Source organism: Centrocercus urophasianus, unplaced genomic scaffold, assembly GCF_019232065.1.
Source record: "Centrocercus urophasianus isolate 14NV4802_14NV808 unplaced genomic scaffold, USGS_Curo_1.0 seq_10, whole genome shotgun sequence".
Classification (NCBI taxonomy): domain Eukaryota; kingdom Metazoa; phylum Chordata; class Aves; order Galliformes; family Phasianidae; genus Centrocercus; species Centrocercus urophasianus.
In genome coordinates, this window is record NW_024884142.1 from 14,926,378 (window position 1) to 14,948,767 (window position 22,390).

General features: G+C 31.5%; 1 protein-coding gene across 1 annotated transcript in view; it reads right to left on the reverse strand.

Moving 5' to 3' along the window:
* CSMD1 (CUB and Sushi multiple domains 1) overlaps positions 1–22,390 on the reverse strand; it is a 988,742-nt gene that overhangs the window by 250,423 nt on the left and 715,929 nt on the right. The window contains exons 11-12 of the mRNA XM_042815127.1: positions 9,504–9,607; positions 1,855–1,967 (exon numbers count right to left, since the gene is read on the reverse strand). Coding sequence (XP_042671061.1) covers positions 1,855–1,967; positions 9,504–9,607 — 217 coding nt within the window. The remainder of the gene's footprint in view (positions 1–1,854; positions 1,968–9,503; positions 9,608–22,390) is intronic.

Genomic DNA, 22,390 nt, shown 5'->3' on the forward strand with positions numbered 1-22,390 from the left:
ACAACAAAAGAATTAGAAAAGATGTCACAAAAATCAGATGCTATTATATGAATTTATGATAGTATTGCTCAAAAGAACAAACTCATGATAGATGTTGCTGTCAAGCTGTGATGTATCATCCTTTTGGACTACAATTTGCAGAAACTTTAGAAATAAAGAAGAATGGTTAAGAATGCAAATCAATATCAGTAGATTTCAAAGTGACACTTATTTTACTCCTTTTTGAAATATGTAAACATACTGGTAAACTGTTAAAATTATTTCAAAAAAAGTGAAAGGACTATCTTTATATGTGATGTAGCTGAACATCTATGGTTGTGGAACACACAGCGTGGCATTTTCTGTAACTAAAAACAAACATTAAAAAAACAGTAAAGAGTAAAAGTTTAAAGTGTTAAAAAGCTACTGCAAATTTTCATTTCCATAAAATGATAAAGTTGTTCTATGAAATTTTTATCTGAACTGTATCAACTAAGACTAGGACTTTCCAAAAAATTTGGCCCACACATTCGTCACAGAGAAAAAGCAAACGTAGTGTCTGGCTTAACCACAAACTTGAAATTGAAACACTGACTTTACATGTACATACATGTACATAAAATTTACACATCTAGCTTACCAAAATGAATAAACCACAGGAGCCCCACAGAAAGCTAAAAATGCAGAAACCCTTAGTGTATTTGATTGTACGTATCAAATAAAATGCAATAGACAGTTGCCTAAATTTCTATCAACAAATTTCCAAACTATATGAGATTAGAAGGAAATCTGTCTACTTCCCTCATTCATAGGATTTTTTTTGCAGTGAAAGGAAAAGAATACCAACAAATGAATATACGTATGAATACATCTAAGTATATATATGAATACATATATATAACTCAAATAATGCTCATTTCAGTCTTATTGTTTCTTTTCAGAAAATATCAGCTTTGTTTTTAGACTTTGTCCCTTTCCAGTCTTTAAAAAGAATTTGTAATGCCAATGTTTTCAAAAAATATGGCTATGGTAAACCTTTAATTAAATGTTAATTAGAATTTGGAAGTAACATTCATCTTAAAATCAAATACTAAATTATTACATAATTATTAACCTGAATGAAAAGCTATATAACATTTTGTTTTTCTACAATACAGTAAAAATGTCTGAGCTATTTCATATATGGAATATTTTAAATTATGATGTAGAAATACTTTCCAAAAAAGCTTGACTAAAAGAGTAATCTTCACTAGCTGAGCTAAAACACAGAAATTCTCTCTCATTCTCAGAAAATACATTACTGTTGCAGTGCACAATATTTTTTAACACAGAGGCAAACAGACTTTGAACTCTTGATATGTTTTAACTTGTTGAGTCTATCACCAAAAAGATATGAACACAGGCTAAACCAGCCAAACACAGCTGCTGAATGGAAGGGGAGAGGGAAGTTTCCCATTAATAGTCATTATTCCATATTAATTTTGACTTAGATCTGCGAAGATCCTTAGTGCTGCATGAAACTTCAGTTTTGTAATCACATCAGTAAATTCAGAGAAAACTAACTATACTTTTCAGATAGTACCTATAATAAAGAATTTCAAAAGGTTAGCAGCATGTAACATTTTAGATTTTCCAAACATAATAGAAATCTGTTTTAGTTAGTTTCTTTGTTTGTATTGACCTTCAAGAAAAAGCATTATCACACTAAATTTCATTTTTTCTTCAGATACTTTTAAATTATTTTATACATCTCCATTATCAACAACAGAAACAGCATCAAAAATACAAATCTGTGAAATGACTAAAACTGTATTTGAAGATTTATTTCAACATATGAAGAAAGTTACAGTTTAAAGTGGTTAACTTAGTTCGTACCTTGATAAACTGCTTTGAATCCTGGTGAGCCAATGCTGTCATCAGATTGTAAATGAAGCCACATCTGGTTGCTCATGCTTACAATAAGGTCAGGAACACTAGATCCAGTGAGTCTGCATGCAGGATAAATTAAAAAGTCATTTGCTGAAGCAAAAAAAAAAAATTAAGAAAAAAAAAGGAAATAAAGCAGCATTTTAAATCACTAATCAGTGATTTACCGATTTTACAACTGTTTACAATATAGCAACCTTGTGTCCTGATTTATTTATTTCATTTATTTTAAAATAAAATTAGCTATTTTATATGGATGAGAATAATTTGAGTCTTAAAAAAAAAAATCATTAAATGAATGCATTCAAATTAACAACTGTTAAACATTTTTTAATAAAATTAGGAAATCTAAATATTTCAATCAGTAATTACCTCATAGATAAGCGAAGGAGTGTACCAGATAAATTGTTTTCACATGTTTTGGTTAGCATTATTTCTTTTGCAATTTTTTTTTTTTTAAAAGCAAAGGAAGTTAGTTTGCCTGTGTTACAGCACATGAGTTCATAAGAACTTAGCAGAACCTCATATACAACAGGCAAGATGATGAATCACACAATAAAACAGAGTTTTACAGCAATCATCTGCGTTCATCTGTAATTCTGACATAAAATCATGGAATGTTTTGAATTGGAAGGGACCTTAAAGACTATCTACTTCCAACCGCCTGCTGTGAGCAGGGACAGCATCCCATAGGCCATGTTGCTGATCACACCATTCAACCCAGCCTTGAACACTTCCAGGGATGGGGTCACAGCTTATATGGACAACTCATTCCAATGCTTCACCACCCTTATGCTGGTGATAGACATCATAAAGCAAAAAGATGATTAATTTATTAATCAATAAAATCCTTGCGGATTACTCTTCCCACACAACTAGCAACAGGACTAAGGGAAAGGCCTCAAGTTGTGCCAGGGGAGATTCATGGTGGGCTCTTCTCCAGAAGAGTGGTTAGGCACTGGAATGGGCTGTCCAAGGAGGCTGTTGGGTCACTGTTCCTGGAGGTGTTTAAGAAACTTTTAGATACTGTACAAAGGGACATGGTTGAGTGGGGAAATACTGGTGGTAGGTGGCCAGTTGGACTGGATGATCTTGAAGGTCTTTTTCTATGATTCTCTTAATAATGAAAAATGCGCATCACATATAAAGAGGCTATAGTATTTTATCTGCAAAACTGCTCAGATCTTTGTGATAACCATAAAAACTTTAAAAAGGCAGATGAAAAGTCAAACATGAAAAGTGCAGTAGAATATCTCTGCCTAAGCTGTCATTACAGAAACAAAAAATAAATCATAAGTGGTGAATATCTACATTGAACTGCAGGCAGAAGTTGGTTTATTAGAAGCTTTTGAGATTGGAACCATAAGTATGGCAATAACTGCAGTTGATATAACAAATTAACAATGACTTTGTCCCTTTCGTTTGAGCAGACTATTTTGCTCAAATAAGTAATATACTGCATCTTCTGTCTTTCTTCCAATCGACTACGATTAAAAAAAAAAAAAAAAAACGCATGTGAGATAAGTAACAGCAACAAAAAAATCATGATAATACAGTGCCAAGCTGAAAGAAGTTGCTCCAAACACAGAACTTCCCAAGAAATGTTAAAAGTAAACAAACTCTGGTATTTGAAATCTTCCTCAAAAATAGCACTATCAGATGTTAATACTGTTGCAACTTAAAAGCAAGAACATAGTGAAAGGAGAGACTGTACAGAAGTAAAGTAAGAAATGAAGAGCATTAAGGTAAGCTGTAGGTAATCCTATCTTGCCTCTAAAAGCCTTATTCAGGAAGGCTGTGAATAAGGCAGTGTGAATCTTATATCTGAAATATTTTGTTTTCTTACTTTGATTAACACACCCCCCATTCCTCACCCTCCAGCCTCCCCTCCGAGAAAATAAAAAATAAAAATCACACAAGAGAAATGGCTTGGGAGTTCTGTCTGTACATCTAAACTGCTGCTGCAATGGCACATAGTTCAGAATATTTACAACTACAACTTTGTAGAAAGAGGTTGAGAAGTGAAGAAAATATAACTCACAGATAGGGAGTAACATTAAAAAAGAGTAATTTATGAGATGTTTGTGGAAATAGATGTCAAGAAAGAAAGAGTGAAGAGTACATTTGGGAAACACCTTTTGAAGCCACAGAAATAATTGTTATTCTGCCTTATCTCTCCAGTTAAAATAGTTAATGAAAATATTTTTCCCCAGCAATAAATAACATTCACTGATATTTTTTGACAATAAGGGAGATATGTTGGAATTCAACTGGTAATCTGTGAGGTTCCTGCAAGAATTAGCCAGTGACTATTCTTATACATATACGCATATACATATATATATATATATATATATATATATATACACACTACATAACCTAGTATCAAGTATTTAGGTGGTCCCACACACATTACTGGATTATTGCAGGACACCTACATTTATGTTTTCTGAATTCTAAAATTCTAAATCTTTATAAGTAATAAAGCATACTTTAACTGCATGTAGATGTTCTGTGCAGTACAAAAAAAAAAAAAAAAAAAAAAAGTAATTGTATCACACAACCAGTGAAGTTTAATCTTAAAAGTAATCCAATGGATGAGTTGTGTCTGTTGTTTTTTGTTGTTGTTGTTTTTATAAACTGGTTTCCCAGTGGAACAATAACCACACATTCACACTACCCATCCATTTGATCCTTAGCTGTCACCTTAATATAACTTGAACTGAATAACTGATGTTAATCAAGTTTGATAGTAATGATATCTAAATTCCTACAGACTTGCTGAAAATGATGAACGTGATAAAGAAAAGACTCCAGTTAAGAAAGTCACACTTCAGCTTGATGTCAACTCCCTTCAAAATGCCAATGCCATAGACGGCACATATACACAAACAAAAATCTGTGCTATCGTCTGCTCAGTTTGATGCCTAGTAAATACAAGGAGAGATTTAAGATTCTTAATAGATGGGCTGAAAAATACAGATTATAGGTAAAGTAATAATTTGTAAGAAATAAGCATTTATAATTTCTTCCACTTTAAATTTTCAGCAATTTCATCCTACAAAGAATCAAGGAGCTCTGGTTCAGCTAGCTAGATTGTCCAATTTCATTCTGGTTCAGAGTATGGCACAGTTTCAGCATGATTGAGAGTTGAGAAAAAAATATTTTCATGACCACATTCTTAAATATGAAATCATCAATTTTCATTACTATGATTGCATGGTGCTAAGTGAAGTTTTCAGCAAGATGCCATTCAAATATTATTTGAACTTCCAACTGAATGGAGAGATCAAAGTAATGAAAGACAAAAAAGAAAATATAAAGTATAAATCAACCTTGGAACCTACAAAAGAAGAATAGTATATCCCTGCGAGCCTGAACTTGAACACCTCAAGTGGAGAATATTCATTTGTCAATTTTTATTCTTGAAAATGTAAAAACAAAATAAACAAACAAAAAACCACAAACTGAAAAGCATTATTATCTACTAAGAATCTGCTGAAATATGTATTGGAGTTCTACTGAGTGGAAGACATACAACAATTAGCAGACCATATTGAAAAAGTATTTCTTTTCATTACTATCAGTAACTGAGCAAGTGTGGCATGAACATCTCCACCACAAGACTCTGAAAGTGAATTAACTAAAGCACTCTATGGCAGTCAGATGTTCCTTAGATCAAAAGTGTGATGCAGTCTCATCTGTGTATGCAGTCTGCTGTCTGTTGACTCAGATGTTGAGCTGACGAAGATAACTAAATCAGAAAATTTCACAAGTGTTGTGTACATTTATTTGTATCACATATACAATCAGATAGTATAGACTTTCTTGAATATTGATGAATATTCAGCAGATTTCTAGCAAATTATAGTAACTTCCCATCTTGTGTAGTTAAGTAGTTTTCGGCAACTTGGACTTCAGAATGCTCCCAAGAAGAGTCTGAGTCAGAGTGCATTTGTATCCATGATACATAGGTCTAATGAAAGAGGAAGAATCTTGAATAGATATTGAAATCAATAACTATAATTTTAAGAAATACAGACATACTGACATTATAAAGAAAATGCTGCTGAATCTGAAACCAAAAATATTGACATCAGTGACTTGGCATGTCACTTCCTGCAGGGAAGGCTCTCACACAAAAAGTAGGAATGCAAAAATGTTAAAGCAAAAACTTTCTTCATTACTTACTCCCTTATAATCTGTGAATCTAAGACTTCAATAAAGAAAACAGCAGTTTCAGCTTTGTTGTAGTTTTAGTTTTTTATTTAATTAGGGGATTCCTGAGAATAGGATTTCTCTACACATAAAACAACTTTCTTCAACTAGGAAACAGGCAAAATGAGGTACATCTGATATGAGAATGCTGATCTGTCTGACAACACACACTGTTGCTAATTCAGTTCATCCCAGGCCATAACCATCTGAAGACCAGGCTGTTTAGCAAGTTCAGGAATAGAAACTCAGAGAACAGCCATTCAGACAGATTGGCTGGCACTAAACACATTTCACTGTGGGTATGTGCAATCATATCTTGCCTGTCTACATTAAAGAAGTTTTAAATGTTGTGACAACAGATGCAACAAATGAAGTAAAGGAAGTTAAATTTGTGCCAACTTTTCAGTACTGTGAACAGACTCACGGGATATAAAAAGACAGCTTTCAGAGAAGACAATAATGAGTGGAAGCAATTTCTGCCCTATTGGCTCTCTAATCTCAAGTGTCAAAAAAAGTAAAAAGAAGATTTGAGGCATGATGCCCTGGATGGCACAAACATAGCACCATGTCACCATGTTAATAGCAGACGGGCATGGTCATTAAAAAAAAAAAAAAAAAAAAAGCCTATTAAAAAAGCCCTAGGAAACAAGTGGTTACAGAAACATGTCAAGTTCTTAAAATATTTTATTGCTCTTTTAAACAAACAAACAACCTACATACATTAACTTAGGAGAATTATGATAAATTGAGAATGAGAAGCTTGATTTTTATATAAAAGATGTAAAAGTTTGGATTTTAGGTTTGAGATTCAATTGTCAGGGGCCAGAAATCAGTCTTTAAAATAACGTTCATAACAACCATGTTCTCAGTGTGCTTTTTAGTTTGACAAAGTTGTAGATAAAAATAGAAAATTCTAGTGTGCAGTTTTCATCTGTGTGTATTCATTCATCCTCCTTTGCTACAAAATGAAGTACACAATAATCTGTCATTTAAAAGAAAAGTTGCAGTATAAATCCAGGATATTCTATAAATATGTATACGAAAAAGCTTTGAGTGCTTTCTGCATTTTTTTTCTTTTTTCTTTTTTCTTTTTTTTTCCTGTGCATAATATTTTCAATAAATGTATTTTCTTTTAGATGTTAGAACAATAAGGTAAGCAGAATGATGGAGAGCATTCAGAATTTAATACATCAGCATTCGTGGCATTAAGTTAATATACAAAATAATAAATAATTTCAAAATTTAATCCTAAACATCTTCTGAGTTTCCAAGATGTGAATGAAATTTCTTTCTTTGAGGTTAATGCCTTTTTAAGGGTTAGCAGGTTTTCTTACCCTTTAAAGAAACAATTTTACTGTATTATTCTTACCTTCACAGTTAAAAAAAAAAAAAAAAAAAAAAAAAAAAAAAAAAAATCACTACATTATTTGTGTTCTTAATTGTAACCAAACTGCAAGCCAATTCTGAAGTTTTAATTTTTAAAGCAGCCTGTCAGTAAAAATCCCCAATTTTACTTGGCTTGTGTTTTTCTTTCATCATTATTGATGTCAACTATATATCTAATTAAAGAAGAAATTCCATCGCAGTATTGTTTTTATTAACAACAAAGAAAAATAATTTTCTCTCTCTCCTAAGTTTTATAATTAAGTAACCATTCAAAAGTAAGATTTTTTTAAAGTAGTATGACAAAGTCACTAGAAAGTCAGATTCAACAGTATATGAAAACTACAAAAGATATACAAAAAGTATAGAGAAGTATTACAAGAAGTGAGGTATTTTTCATTGTTTGTTTTTTTAAATAAGTAAAATATATTCATTTTGCAAGGGTAGGTTGGTTTTCAAGCTCCCAAGAAATTTCCAAGTTGTGTGTGAAAAGAGGTAAAGGATCAGAGTTTACTAAAACACATCTTTTTCTCATGGACAACTGACAAAAATGGAAGGGTTCAAACAAGTAATTTCTATTTCTTCTTTATGTCATAAAATAAAATGAAACTCCTTTATAGACAGGAAAATTTAAAAGAAGATCCATGATGTAAGGGAAAAAGTTCTAAAAAGATAATTAAGTTTTAATTGAAGTGCTACAATAAAAAATAATTTTGAAGAGAAGTAGACTTTCTAAAGCAGTATTATTTTAATTTACAAGAATTTAAGAACACACACTAAGGAATAGGAGGAGAAATTTTGATAGATGGTCTTTACCTCACACATGATTATCACTACTGAATTAGCTTGTCAGGGTAGTAATTTGTTCCTAGCCAGACACTGTTAAATATCAGAAATAAGTTTAGCAAGAACTTTACAACCTAAATTTATTTAGATCAATTTTCAGGAAGTTGTATTGGTCTATTTCCAGAGCTTATCTTTTCAACAGGAATATACTGTAATATTAAAATTTTTCAAGAAATTATGGTTACATTGAAAAAGAATTGTTAAAAATAATAAAATTCACTGGCATATCTCCTTTCATTAATTAAAAATAATTAAAAAAAAAACTATATAGTTTTAATGAAACAAAATATGGCGTATACAAAGTGCAAATTTTTACCTCCCCTATTGAAAATACCAACTATGCTGTCATAGAAATTGATTAAATTGATTTGAAATAATATGCTTTCTATCAAAGTATATTGTTAAATATACCACCTTGATGTAGATCATGCTCTTAAAACTTTATTTTTTATTAAATATTTTTTATTTAATATTATTTTTTATTAAATATTTTTTCCCTTCCCCCCTCACAGAAATTAAACTTAGACTTAATAGCCTGTACTTTGATAGCCTTTGACAATAGCCTTTGACATCCACCTTCTCTCTTTTTTGAAAAAGGATATTCCTCCTTAATCCCAACCAGCTGTATCAGTATACCTCTGGGGTAAGGAAGATAAGTGCTAATAGTTGAGAATTTAGACAGTATTGAAAGCTTGTGCAAAGACTGAGAATTTCAATAGAGTTATCCTAGTATATACATCAGTTGTCTTCCCATCACATTTTTAAATCTCCCCTGTTTATTCTCCTTCTATTACCCTATTTCCAATATTCATTCTTTGTTTTTCTGACTTAAAAAAAAAAAAATAGCAATAATCCTGGAAAACCTGAGCTTTTTTCTTAGTAGGGTTTCAAGGCTTGTAGACAACCCAATCTGGTGCCTGGTTCAGTGGTTGGCAGCACTGACTGCATGAGGGGAGTTGGAGCTTGATGATCTCTAAAGTCCTTTCCAACTCAAGCCATTCTATGATTATACACTTTATATAAGCTTACATTATACAAACTAATTATATAAACAATAATTATAAATAGATATATAATTATAAATAGATATGCAGAATCAACAACATATAGCAGCAAATTTCCAGTGAAAACTGTTGCAGTTCTGTACTTACACATACAACACTGTCCTGGTATCACCAACTTTCCCAGCATCTCCAACAGTGAGGGTATCATATCCTCTTTCCAGTTCAAACTCTTCAAAAGCAAGCTTTATGACCTGTTTCAATGAAGTTTCATATATATCAAAACATAGCACAGGTTATCTGAACTGTTCTAATCTTAAAGGAAGTAATTTGATTACCATCAGTAAAGCCAAAAGGACTCATTTCTACTGTTTTCAGTTAGTCTTATCTGATTTGACAATGACAAACAAAGTAAAGAAAATTCTGTTTTTTTCCTCAAGTTCAAAGTCCTTGCCATAAACTTTTAAAGTCATGAAATACTAAGGATGCTAGGACAACCTTTTATAAAAAAAAAAACAACTTTATTTAATTTCAATAGTTCAACAAGAAATACGTAATTCAGTAAGTAGATGAAGTTAAAACCCCTTTATATATTTTTCTTCAGGGGAATTGTGTAATGACAAGATTGTATGATCAATTCACAAGAAGGTGGAAGAGACTGGTGAACAAAAATGCGTAATCAAATTTTTATTATATAAGATACTAAAACTAAATTTTGATTTCACTGAATGTCTCATGAACTGCCCAGAGAATAAAAATAGAATCAGAATTGTTTGAAAAAAATATTCAGAATTCATGTAAACCATAAATTTTAAAGCCTAAACTGAAATGGATTTAGTTTTGTACAAAAGAAGACTTGCATGAAATCCACTTTTTAGAGTCCAATATTGGTGACTTGGAGTTGTAGGTTTTATATGCATGCGTATTTATAATGTACTTTTTTGCAAGGTTTCCTCAAAACCTCAATATCATTGTGCAGAGTCATGATGATTTTCTACGGAGTTATTTAGTTTTATCTTTATACTAAATTTGATAGATGCCTGTGGACAGACATTCACATAATTTGCACAATTATCTTGTTTTGTGGCTGTCCACAAGATTTGTGTCAGATTCAAACAGTTTTGCATCAGCTGTATTATATTGATAATTCAGCAGCAGTATGAAAAGCCAGTTGATACCCTCCATATAGTTTATCTCTGTGATCTATGTGGCAGAAGTCACCTAGCTTTGTAAAAAGCAAGTGTCCAAGCTAAGGTAGTTGTTTAGACTGCCTCAATCTTTAATAATAATAATAATAATAATAATAATAATAAGCCAACACATCTCATTTTTCTGTGCTAGAATGGGAATAGGATTTCAATTATCAACTTGAGAACTAACTTACACTACCAGAGTAGACAAGTCTTGCATTGAAATACATTGCTTTAGTTCCTAATGCAAAGGAAAACCTGTTTATAATCTGTTTATAACAAAATGATCTTAGAGAATATATTGCCCCTTTCTACAAATCCATGCTGTACTTTTCATACCTTGCTTCATAAACTATGTTCTTTGTATGTTTATGTTTTCAAAAGCATGCTAACATTGATTCCAGGACAAAAAACCTTTTGTGTTTTGAAATAGAGATTGCATGGGAGTGTTTAAAAAAGAAAATGTATAATAGAGGTTTAAAAATAATATAAGTTTAAAGAATATCCATGTCATTATTTTGCGAATAGGTCAGAATTTTTGTTTCATGATCAAACACAGGTTCTTTCCAAAACAAACAAACAAATAAAACAAAACCTGGTAGGCCTGTCAGATTTTGAAATAAAATGTATTTCACTATCTACAATATACTTAAACAGTCACAAGAATTTCAGGCAATATGCTCCTAAATCAGGCGCAAATAATGTGTATCTTTTAATATTCCTACATTATAATAAGTATTAATTCATTACTAAATCATGACCAATAAAGAGAAAGAAAGGCAAAGACAATAAATAGAAGAATAAAATCCAATGTGTTTTGTTTCTTTCTTTGTTTTCCAGGCAATAAAAATAACTATGCATATAAGACTATTTCTGTTAATGCTATTTTTACTTTAAGTAGAATTAAAGAAACTGACAAAGTATTCCATTGGAAAATATGGTAATGTACTACTTAAATATGCTCAAGTTGGTTAGAATCTAGTTCTTTTATATTACAATTTAAAAACAAATGTGAATGTTCATCTTTAGTAATATGATAAATTGCAATCAAGTAATTGGATATAAACCATACATTAAATATATAAAGACCTAGCTAAGAGTAAAGAAAGCATCACAAGAGAAGTTGCTTTATGGGAAATATATTGTTTGTGAAGACATGTTTAGAGCTATTGAAAAAAGATCTTGTTATGCAATTTCACTTTTCTGCTGTTATTCTACTCTAACACAACACAACACCGGAAAGATTCAAGTAGTCAAAAGTTGAAATATCTGCATTAAATTCTTTTGATCTAATTCGTTAAAACCTAAATTTCAGCATACGTATATTAAGCACCTGGGCTAATGTCTCCTACTACAGTTGGTAGAAAGAAAATGGTGACACAATACTTCATGTGATGTTTCCAAATGGACCAAAATGCCATTTAGAATTGTCCTTTCCATAGACTGTATGGGGAGTTTTGATGATCATGGCAGACTACCGCTTACCTAGGTATATTTAGATAAAATCCAGATAAAACTCTGAATCCTTAGAGAGATATTTCAGCTTTTTCTTTGATAAGGGGTGGGTTATCTTTGACAAATAATGCAAGACATTTTTGAATGGATACTTTTGAACATGATTACAGCACAGGAAAATTTTAAAACAGTTGAGTCAATATAAAAAAAAGGAAAATAGATTTATAATAGTGGTAAAAAACAACAGAGAAAGATCTTAAAAGGAATTAATAAATATAAACAAGAAAAATATACTAATAATATTGATAAAAATAAATATAAAATAACATTGGTATATATTGGAAAAAAAGGGCAGCTTTAAGATACCACTCCAAGTTCATTGCTGTTTTCTAGTTTTTAAAATATACATGTATATTAATCTAATCATCATTAAATATGCATACTCTGAAATGATTCAAATGAAAAAAATAATCTATTTTCATTAAAAAAACTAGAAACACAAAAATTACTTCCAAACATATTATGTTTGTTTCTGGATGAACAATTATAAGTATTTCAGAAGAACTATTTTTTTTAATTTTTTTTTTTTCCCTGAAATTACAAGACATAGTTCCCGTATAAAAAAAGCATTCAGCATGATTACTTATGATTAGAAAAATAGACTGTGAAATAAATAATGTGTAAAAAAGATGAGACACCTAAGGAGTTGTCTGATAGAAACTCTGCAAGTGAATTTCCTGTCATAATTACTTTTTCTTATAAGCATTAGTTGTCCTAAGAAATTTCCGTAAGGACATTCTTCCTAGAAAAATCAGTAGGGAACATCACAAGGTGACATTTGTAAAATGCCTAGATCTATGTGTTCTTTTCATTGCTGATAAGACATTTCATTATCTTTTAAGTCCGCTAGAAATTAATGTAAGCACTATAGTAATGACAAAGTCAAAAGTGGAAGCAAAAAGTTTTATTTTAAGATGCAATCAGACAATAGAGCTATATGTAATGTACTATTAATGATGGAGTCTTACTAAAAAAAATCAATTAATAAATGAGGCCTTCTTGATGGAACTTCTCTTAAAGGCAGAAAATGAAGTGACAATTAGCTGCTCAGTAAAGCTACAAGAGAACATACGTACAAGAGAACTGAAGAGCCTTATTTTAAAGTTTTAAAATTGTAAGTAGAAGGCATAAAGCTCTTTAAAACTTACACAACTTACTCCATTTTCTTGACGTATTAATTCAAATATAATAGTATATAACATATTTTGTTTGTCCTACCCACTGCTACGTGAAATTTGAAAGTAATATGATCATATGAATGCAATTCATTGTTATTTCCTTTGCAGACACCCCATGTTCAAAGGGATTTGGAAACAAAAGAAGTAAAAAATGGAAATATAATTATGTTATTTCAAATTTCTGAATCTTCTTAAAACTTCAAGAAGAACCATATGCTTCAAACACAGTTAAATGGTTTTGAATATCTATTTTACTTTAAGAACAGCATAATACAGAAGCAATGTGAAAGGATGATACAAGCATTAAAGAATACATACCTCAACCCTGTACTTCATAAAACTTTCAAAAAATATTCTATTTCCCTAGCCTATGCTGATCTGACTTGAAGCCTTAAAAATTAGAAGTGTGTATGCCCAAAATACCATAGAAGAGGAAGACAGAGATCACTGACTAGAAATAGCAATAAAACTAGGTAGTTCTTACACAAAAATTCTATCGATGATTACCTTATTAGAATTATAAAGATCTCCTTTTCACCATCTAAATAACTAAATAAACAAAAAATCAAACAAACAAACAAAAAAAAAGAATGCTGATATTAAATCAGTGAGACTGTAAGATAAGCAGTATACTGAGGTGCAAACCATAAATGAAGAGGAATATTTGATAGAAATATTATCACAATTCTAAGACCATGGCAACAATAAACATGAAAAAGTTAATAAATAGGAATATTTTTTGAAATATGATGGAGTTGTTTAAACACAGCTGTAATAGTTCACTGGAATTTCTTTTTGAAAAAAATGTAACCAAGTATCAGTTAATTCAGTCACCAATCAAAAGAAATAAGAATTGTTGAAACATAAAACATTTTAAAAAAAGCTTAAACTGCGACATTATTAAATAACATATGAGGAATTTTCCAACATTTCAGGTATTCACAGTTGAGATCTTGCCAAGCCATTTAATGGATTCCCTACAGCCATTGAGCTACTCACACAAAATATCTGCTCTACTTACTGCCCCATATATCAGCAACTAAAGTGGAATCCTAACCATCAAATGCATCTGCATACAACATAGTGTGTTTTAATTAGAACCTGACTCCAATCCCCTATAGCCATTGTTTTTGTTAGCACAATCCACTAAACAGTGTAAAACTGACACACTTGTTCCCACATTACATGTTGTCCATAGTTGCCTTTCTACTGCCTTTCCATTGCTATTATGCACATAAGAAGATAAATGCCCACAAAGGCTTTTTTGGCATTTCACTTACTTTAATTACTGACCCTATAATCCAAAGGAATTATTTTATTACTAAGAAATCATAATACCGTTTGTTCAGAAGATGCCAACATGCTTTGCAAAAGAAAGTATTCCTTATTACTCCAATTAAAGTGTAAATACAGAGCCAATAAAATAAACTGCCAAAGATAATTGAATACACTGAGGAATAATAGCATTTAGATTCCAAATGCAGATCTCTGTGCATTAGACAACACTATCTTCCTTCAAATGGTACAGAATCAGCCTGAACAGCCAAATTTGTTTCTGGTGAGACTGTTTGTTTGCTTCTTTATTCACTTAAGCTCAGCTAAGACCCCATAAATTAGCAAAAGCCTTGATGTTTCCAAAATGTTCCCGGGAATCAATAAAAAGGAAAAACTGTCAATTAGAAAACACACAAAAATGAACCCAAGACTTAGGAGGAAGAAGCCCTTATCAAGAACTATCACCAAAGAGATCAGAGTGCAATAAGATCTAGCAATGTTCCCTCTCCAAGACTTTATGAAAATTAGAACTGTCAACACTAGGATCCAGGGAAATACTGAAAGAATGTAACGCTAAAATATAGTGGTAAAGACTAGAGTAATGCTAAAATATAGTGGTAGAGACTAGAAAACACTTATGGTTTTCCTTGTGCATGAAGTGTATTATTAAATAGACTATTCTAAATATATTATTCATCACAGGAATACATTTTTCAATAAATACATTTCAATAAATTCATTTTTAATATTCTTAAAATTTTCCTTTGTAACATGCTCTGCTGCTATATCAACTGGATCAAAAGCAATACTATGTGTTAGATAAAAAAATAGCAGCTAGAAATCTAGAAGAAGCAACTTAAAATCATAGGTTTCGTTTTCCATAATTTTTGTTGTTCTATTTGCATGTCTTCCTGGTATATGTAAGATTATCTATTAATGTTATAGTCTTGAAATCTATCTTGTTGAACACAAACACGTCAAAAACATGGCCAAGTGGAGAAGCCCACACATTCTATTAGTTCAAAGTCTGATGGGGCACTGTGGCTAGCACTCTGCTCTCTTAGTCTTCATGCATCTTAAGGAGAAGAAAAAATAAATAAAAAAAAAAGCCTCTCATACTCTTTTGATTAAAGGAAGTTATGAATTTCCAATCATGACAGAGCTCACACGTTAGCAAAAGTGAAAACAGACCAACCAAACCAAAGACTTAATTATTGAAGTCCAAAAGATACGAAACTTCTCAGAGGTACTCTGATCTGTTTTTAGCTCCTAGCTATCCAAATGTGAGAACTACCACTCTGATATGAGAACCTATTCCTTCAGGTTTTGTTCATGAAAGAGAATACATGGGTCCACATTACAGTATATAACTGCATTCATCTATTTCCATTACCCATTAGATTATTATTTCACTTTGGTATAGAATAATAATCAAGGAGCCACATTAAACAAAGTATGTCAATACAAACAAATGAAAATAAATACTTCCAATAAACAAGAACAGATCCAACAAGAAGAAAACAAGTTATTGATATATTGTTGAACCGTAATAACTGATTTCTTGACCTCCTGCATTTGGTAAGTAAACATTTAGCTCAAGTGCTTTTCAGGGTGGTAATCCAGCCAAATTACATTTTTAATAGTACCTCTTCACTTGGATGAGTCGGACAGATACATTATTTTAAATGTCATACAAAACATAATGCAATCTATTTAGTGATTACTGTTGATATGTTTTTAAGTGCTATTCTTGATCCTTAATTAAATCAATAATAAGCATCACTTACTAAACCTCCACTTCAACATAATATGCACTCAGAATAAGGTCCTGACAGTGCCTTGATTTTCAGTTTTACTAATTTAAGAGACTGATATTTTTTTCAAAAAATACAATTCTGGTTTTAGTTTTGCTCTAAAAATGGCAATGAGCTTTTATTCTGTCTATAAAATTTTACTTATTTCCAGTGTTTAAAAAAATATGCACCATATAGGGTATTTCTCTTAACATTTTGAAACATTAACATTACGTTTAATAAAGATACTTATTAATATATTCACATTAAACTATATTCAATACTACTTTTGTGTGGATGATCACAGAAAACAAAGCACGTTCTCCCAAAAACTATAAAAGTTACGGTGATTATAGCATAAGCATTTTGAGCCTTGTTCAGCAATGCTTCATATACACAGCTTCAAATTACCACACAAATGCTAATTATGTATTTAATGTTTTTTATAATAAATTACTACCTACCTCAGCTTTAACATCTAATCTCTCCCACATGAATATATGTTCTTCAGTACTGTGCCTATGATAAAAACTTCTATTGTCATACAGTGGTAGTTAATATACTTATTCTCATTTTGTGCCATTCTCTAAAATTCACATTAAGAGAAAGTGGTAAATATGATTGACTTTAAGGATTACAGGCTTTATTCTTATTTTATCTGTATTGTCTTTTACATCTATAAGCACTGAGTATTGTTGACCTATATTGACAAGAAATTGTATCAGAATCAGAGAAGAAAATTACTGGTCACTAATCTAAAAACCACATGATCATCTGCATAAACATGCAGATAACAGTGCACTGTAAGAACACATTGGGGCACAAGTCATTATTTGGATCTAATTCAAATTAAATATGGGTAAACAGAACAGCCTCTGTCTGTTCACTTAGGCATCATCTGTAATGAATCTATAAAAACTCCATTAAAATGTAAAAATAATAGTAGAAAAGGGTAGACACAGCTTTTCCTGTACAGTACTCTGTGACTTACTTATAAATCCTAGCTTATACAGTAGGCCTATTGTTATCTTCCCTTTTGGTCCTTAAGGCAGGGAACTATTTTATCCCTTTGGATACTGAATTTATTTATTTAAAAAACTTTTAGTAGTGAAGTGTTTGTATCATACCACAAATTACTGTTCTAAAATACCACCATTTCAAACAGCAATTTTGGCAATCTGTTTTATCAGATCTTAATTCTCTCTTCTCTCCCTGTACCTCCTACCTGTGCATTGTTCATGAAACTAATTTACTAGTACTACCAAGCATAAACATCTGTTAGCAAATGCATCAGATAAGAAGACATTAGCTAAGAGATTTAAATGATCAAAACATCATGATTTTATCTTTGCATTTTAAGTCTACCTGGAGCATTTGCCATTCCTTGTTTCAGTCACAATGCTTATCAGCTGTGAAGAGGTCCAGTTCTACACAGAATAAGGTATCTAATAATTATGTAACTCTTAAATATTCAGAAGAAAAAGACTCCTAGTGAAATTTGCTATTCTAACACATGCAAATACTTTTGAAAAATTAGATCCACCAGATTTCACATCTATTTTTTATTACTACTCTAAATCATTATTGTTTCTTACACAGCACCCCTAATTTCCTGTTGTTCATGACAGTTTCCTTGAGAAGAGTTATATTTTTTTAAAGGCAAAGCTGATGTTAAATACTTTGAATTTAATGTCATGCTATAGATAGATAGATAGATAGATAGATAGATAGATGGAGACTATATTCTATAATTATGCAAGCAATTCAGTTAAAGTTCAAGCTTTCTTTAGAATTTCATCTGTAGCACTGAAGTGCTTCAAACAATTGGCAAACAACTAAAAAATTGGGCCAGTATCAGAAAATACCTGTGGTCTTGACATTATCAATACCAATATCATTACAGAGAGGAGACAGTGAAAGTCACTACATAATTGTCACGGCCACAGTCCAGGGAAATACTAAAATACAATGCTAAAAACATGCTTACTGTTGCCTAATAATCAGAGAAATTATACCTTTCTGAAATTCACACTGTGAGGAAGTTTACATCACAAGTCACATTTCAATTTGAGCAAGAAGATTCACAGAAGGCAGAAAATGCATCCTTACCATGATATTTCTGGTGCATTACAAATTATAAAAAGACAAATAAATAATTTGTTGAGAATTAAGTTGTACACCAAACAATTTGTAAGAAACAGATCCCTTTTTTTCTTTCTATCTTTCTTTTTTTTTTTTTTTCTCCGAGAGTAATTCTGTCTCCATTTCCTTTCATTTGCAGGAATTTCATTAACCATTCTGAAAGAAAACTCAGCTGAGAAATATATTTTTGGATTATATGCCTCAAGTATCTTTATTAACTACTAACCTCATGTCTTGTTTCTTTTCTTACTTCTAATCTACATCCATATTCAAGCTAAAGGCAGATCCATGAAATTCTTCTTTAACAAATAGCTGGTGATGGGTCTTGGCTACTGCCCTGCAAATAATAGCTGCGGGATCATACTACTAAGCATCTGCTTTACAAGCTTTTATGATTTTGCACTGTTTGATGAATGTGTGGATGTCACACTAGCCGCCAGAATGACAGTCATCTGGAACACAGAGGCATGCCAAGGTCACAGTAGCTCTAGCAGTGAGCTGACAATCTACAGCAGAAGTGTACAAGAAACTCACAGCAAGTCTTTGTTGCTAGTGCTTTGAATAAGTCTTAGTGTAAGAATGACTGACTGTTCCTCTAAGATCTTATATTATTGGATCTCAATAAGTAGGATCATTTTTGAAGTATTCCGTTCTGTGAAAATAAAATAATTCTCTTCACATCAAGTGTGAAGTGATATCCTCAAGAGGTACAGTGAAAGCTCATGGTGACAATTCAAAAATACAGTGTAGGAAGGATTTGACACAGTCTAATAGGTAAGTAAAAGAACCAGAAACAATCTAAGCCAAAAATAGCTGAGGATCCAGGGTCTTTACATACTTTAAAAGGGTTGTAAAATATAATCCCTTAATATGAACATTCTTCCTCTCCCATGACAACTGTCCACATACATTCCATGAATTAACTGAATCTTATCAATATACATAAATATCAGAATGGTATGTGCAAAGAAGATGAGTTAGGCTCTTTCCTGGAGTTCACAGTGCCAGTGAGTGAGCGGAAGAGACAAGTGAGCACAAACTAGAACACAGGATGTTCTGTCTGAACACACTTTTTTACTAGCCACACTTCTGTGCTGTGCAGGCAATAGAGCATTGCCACAGGCTCCCCAGAGGCTGTGGAGTCTCCTTCTTGGAGATCTTCAAAAGCTGCCTGGACGTAGTGCTGAGCAGCCTGCTTGGGGTGTCCCTGCTGGAGAGGGGTTAGGCCAGATGTGTTCAGATGTCTCTGCCAACTTCAATCACTTTGTGATTCTGTGACTAGGGCAGTGAGAAGAAAATCGAAAAGCATTCTCTGTTATCTTGTGCACTATGTAGTGCAGCCAAAGAAAGCGTAACTTGTCTGCTAAAGAAATTTTTGAAAAGACTGAGTGAAGACGCTTCTAAATTGTCTGAGTTTTACAAAGCATTATGAATGTTTAAGTAAATCCTGAACAGACAGACTGAGCTTTATGGTTGTGATTATATGGGACATAAATCAGAATTAAAACTAGTAAAATAAAGTAGTAATTAAAACAGGTTTAAATCTGTTCAAGGAAAAAAAGCTGTCACTGATAAAAACAAACAAACAAGCAAAAAAACAAAAACAGACGTTGCTTATTATAACTTACAATGGAGATTAATTTTGCTTATACTATTAATCATTTAAACATAAAAATACAAAGTTTTTTTGCAATAAAAAACTAGTTTACAATGCTAACAACTACATACATTTGAGACTATCCTAATGTTATTCATTCTAAACATGCATCTCAGTGTCATTTCTGAACAACTTTACTGTCTTATCTCTATCAGTGTCTATTTCATAGTCATTTTTATTAGCTAAATAAAAAAAATGCTTACATTACATCTATAGATATACTGAGCCTCCATAAAAAGTTTATAGTTACGTTTAAAGAGTTGGATTTTTTCTAATGACTCCAATGAAGGATTTAATAGCATATTAATTCCTTTAGGATTGTGCACAGTATTTAGTATGAAAAATATATTTAAATCTGGTGATGATCTGGTAACTGCACAAAAGACTATTTCTGTTATTTTGATACTAATGCTCAAGATTCTTCATTTAACCTAAACAGTTTTCAAAGGAAAATACAACATACAATATGAATACAACAGAGAAAAAGCCCGTGAAATAATAGTGTAAAACACTTCTTATTTTCCCAGTATATTCAGTATATTCTAGAAGATCACAGTGCAATTGTCTTTTTTTTCCTATTACTACTAACTGTCCATTGCTATAAAACATTGAAGAGCTACTGCCAAAATATTTGTTGCAGAATTTTCTCTTTTCTCTATTCTCTTCAGAATAGAGATTGTCTCTTTTTATTAAAAATGTTTTTCATTCTGTGATTGCAAAGATAATCTAAGATGCGAAGCAAGGGCAAACATGAATATGTAGAAAGTCACAGAAAAAAAGCATACGGTGATGAATTCTGCCCAGTATATCTCATCAGAGACCTCTGGACTGTGACATTAGCATTTTCATGTAGCATCAAAAATGTTGAACCTTTGATAGAGAATTCCACGTTCTGCATGTCAGTAACACTCCCTATCTTTTTTGTTTCTGATTCACTAAAACTGATTTAGTATCTGAGCATACTGTTCTATAACTGTCAACAGGAGAATTCAGTGAATTACAAAACATATATCGATTGATCAGTTTTCTGTCAGACCAGACGCATGAAGGCATTAAAATCCAGCTTACAACTGTTCCCAGTTGCAGAAAGCAGGAACTTCAGATTTCAGAGTTTCAGAATGTATAAGATACATTTTTGAAAATAGCTGTAGGTTTTCTGACTTCTAAATAATGCGAAGTTAAGCAGGGGAAAAAAAAAAAACAAACATCTGCCTAATCCCACATTTTTAGCTTCTGAAGTCCACAGAACTCTATAAAGAAAAACATAAAACACAGTAAGAAAGAAACAACCATATCACTGTCCTTATTGTTGAAAGCCATTATCAGATATTTACTTTTGCAAATTTAATTCGTGTCTTATTTAATAGAAGAAAAAGGAAAAGTATTTCTTGAAGGTGAACAGAATTAATTATGCATCAATCTGACATGTAGCTGCTCATGATAAAGCAATACAAGGGAACAATGTTATAGGGGTCAAAAATATGAGTCTTTGCTGCCAACATGATGAAAACCAAAGCTAGAGACAATAAACAAATATTTAAATTGTATGTCTAAATATTAGTCATGTCTACAAAGCTGTCATATTTTTCTCAAGAAGAATCTGTATTTACTATATCTGTCTTTTGGAAGAGCATTTAAACAATTCTAATTTTTTTTTGAGAAAAAAGGATCCTAAATACATTCTTGACTTTAAAAACTCATTTCATAAGTGCATGAATGTGCAGCATATTGAAGTACAAATTCAAGAAGAAAACCAGTCCTTTGTGAGATATTTACCAGGTAAGCATCAGAAATCCTCTATAATATCATATTTTTATAGCTTAGTATTTAAGCATCCATAAAATACTTTTGTGGCACTTAATTCATGAAATAGTGTTTATATAGTCAAATACCTTTAGGAATCAAAGTTAACATTGCATAGGGCTTAATTGAAAAGCTGTACATTCTTTAAAATGATCTAAAGTCTGCTTTAATTAAAATGCCACAAAAAATAAAGTTGATAATTCATACATCTGTGAAATACATATATTAACATGTTAAATATTCTACACGTTAAAGTCATTTGACTATTCAGATATTCATTTAGGTTCTAAGGGATCTGCAGAAATCATCTAGTCCAACCCCACTCACAACTCCAGTTAGATTGTAAATTTTAACTTAATTCAAATGGTTAAGTTAAATTACTAAAAATCTAGTGCTTTAATAAAGATATCAGCTCCCTCATAGTTTTTCCATATTACTGTAAATCCAATTCACACATTTGATTTTGATTGACCTTATAAAAGAA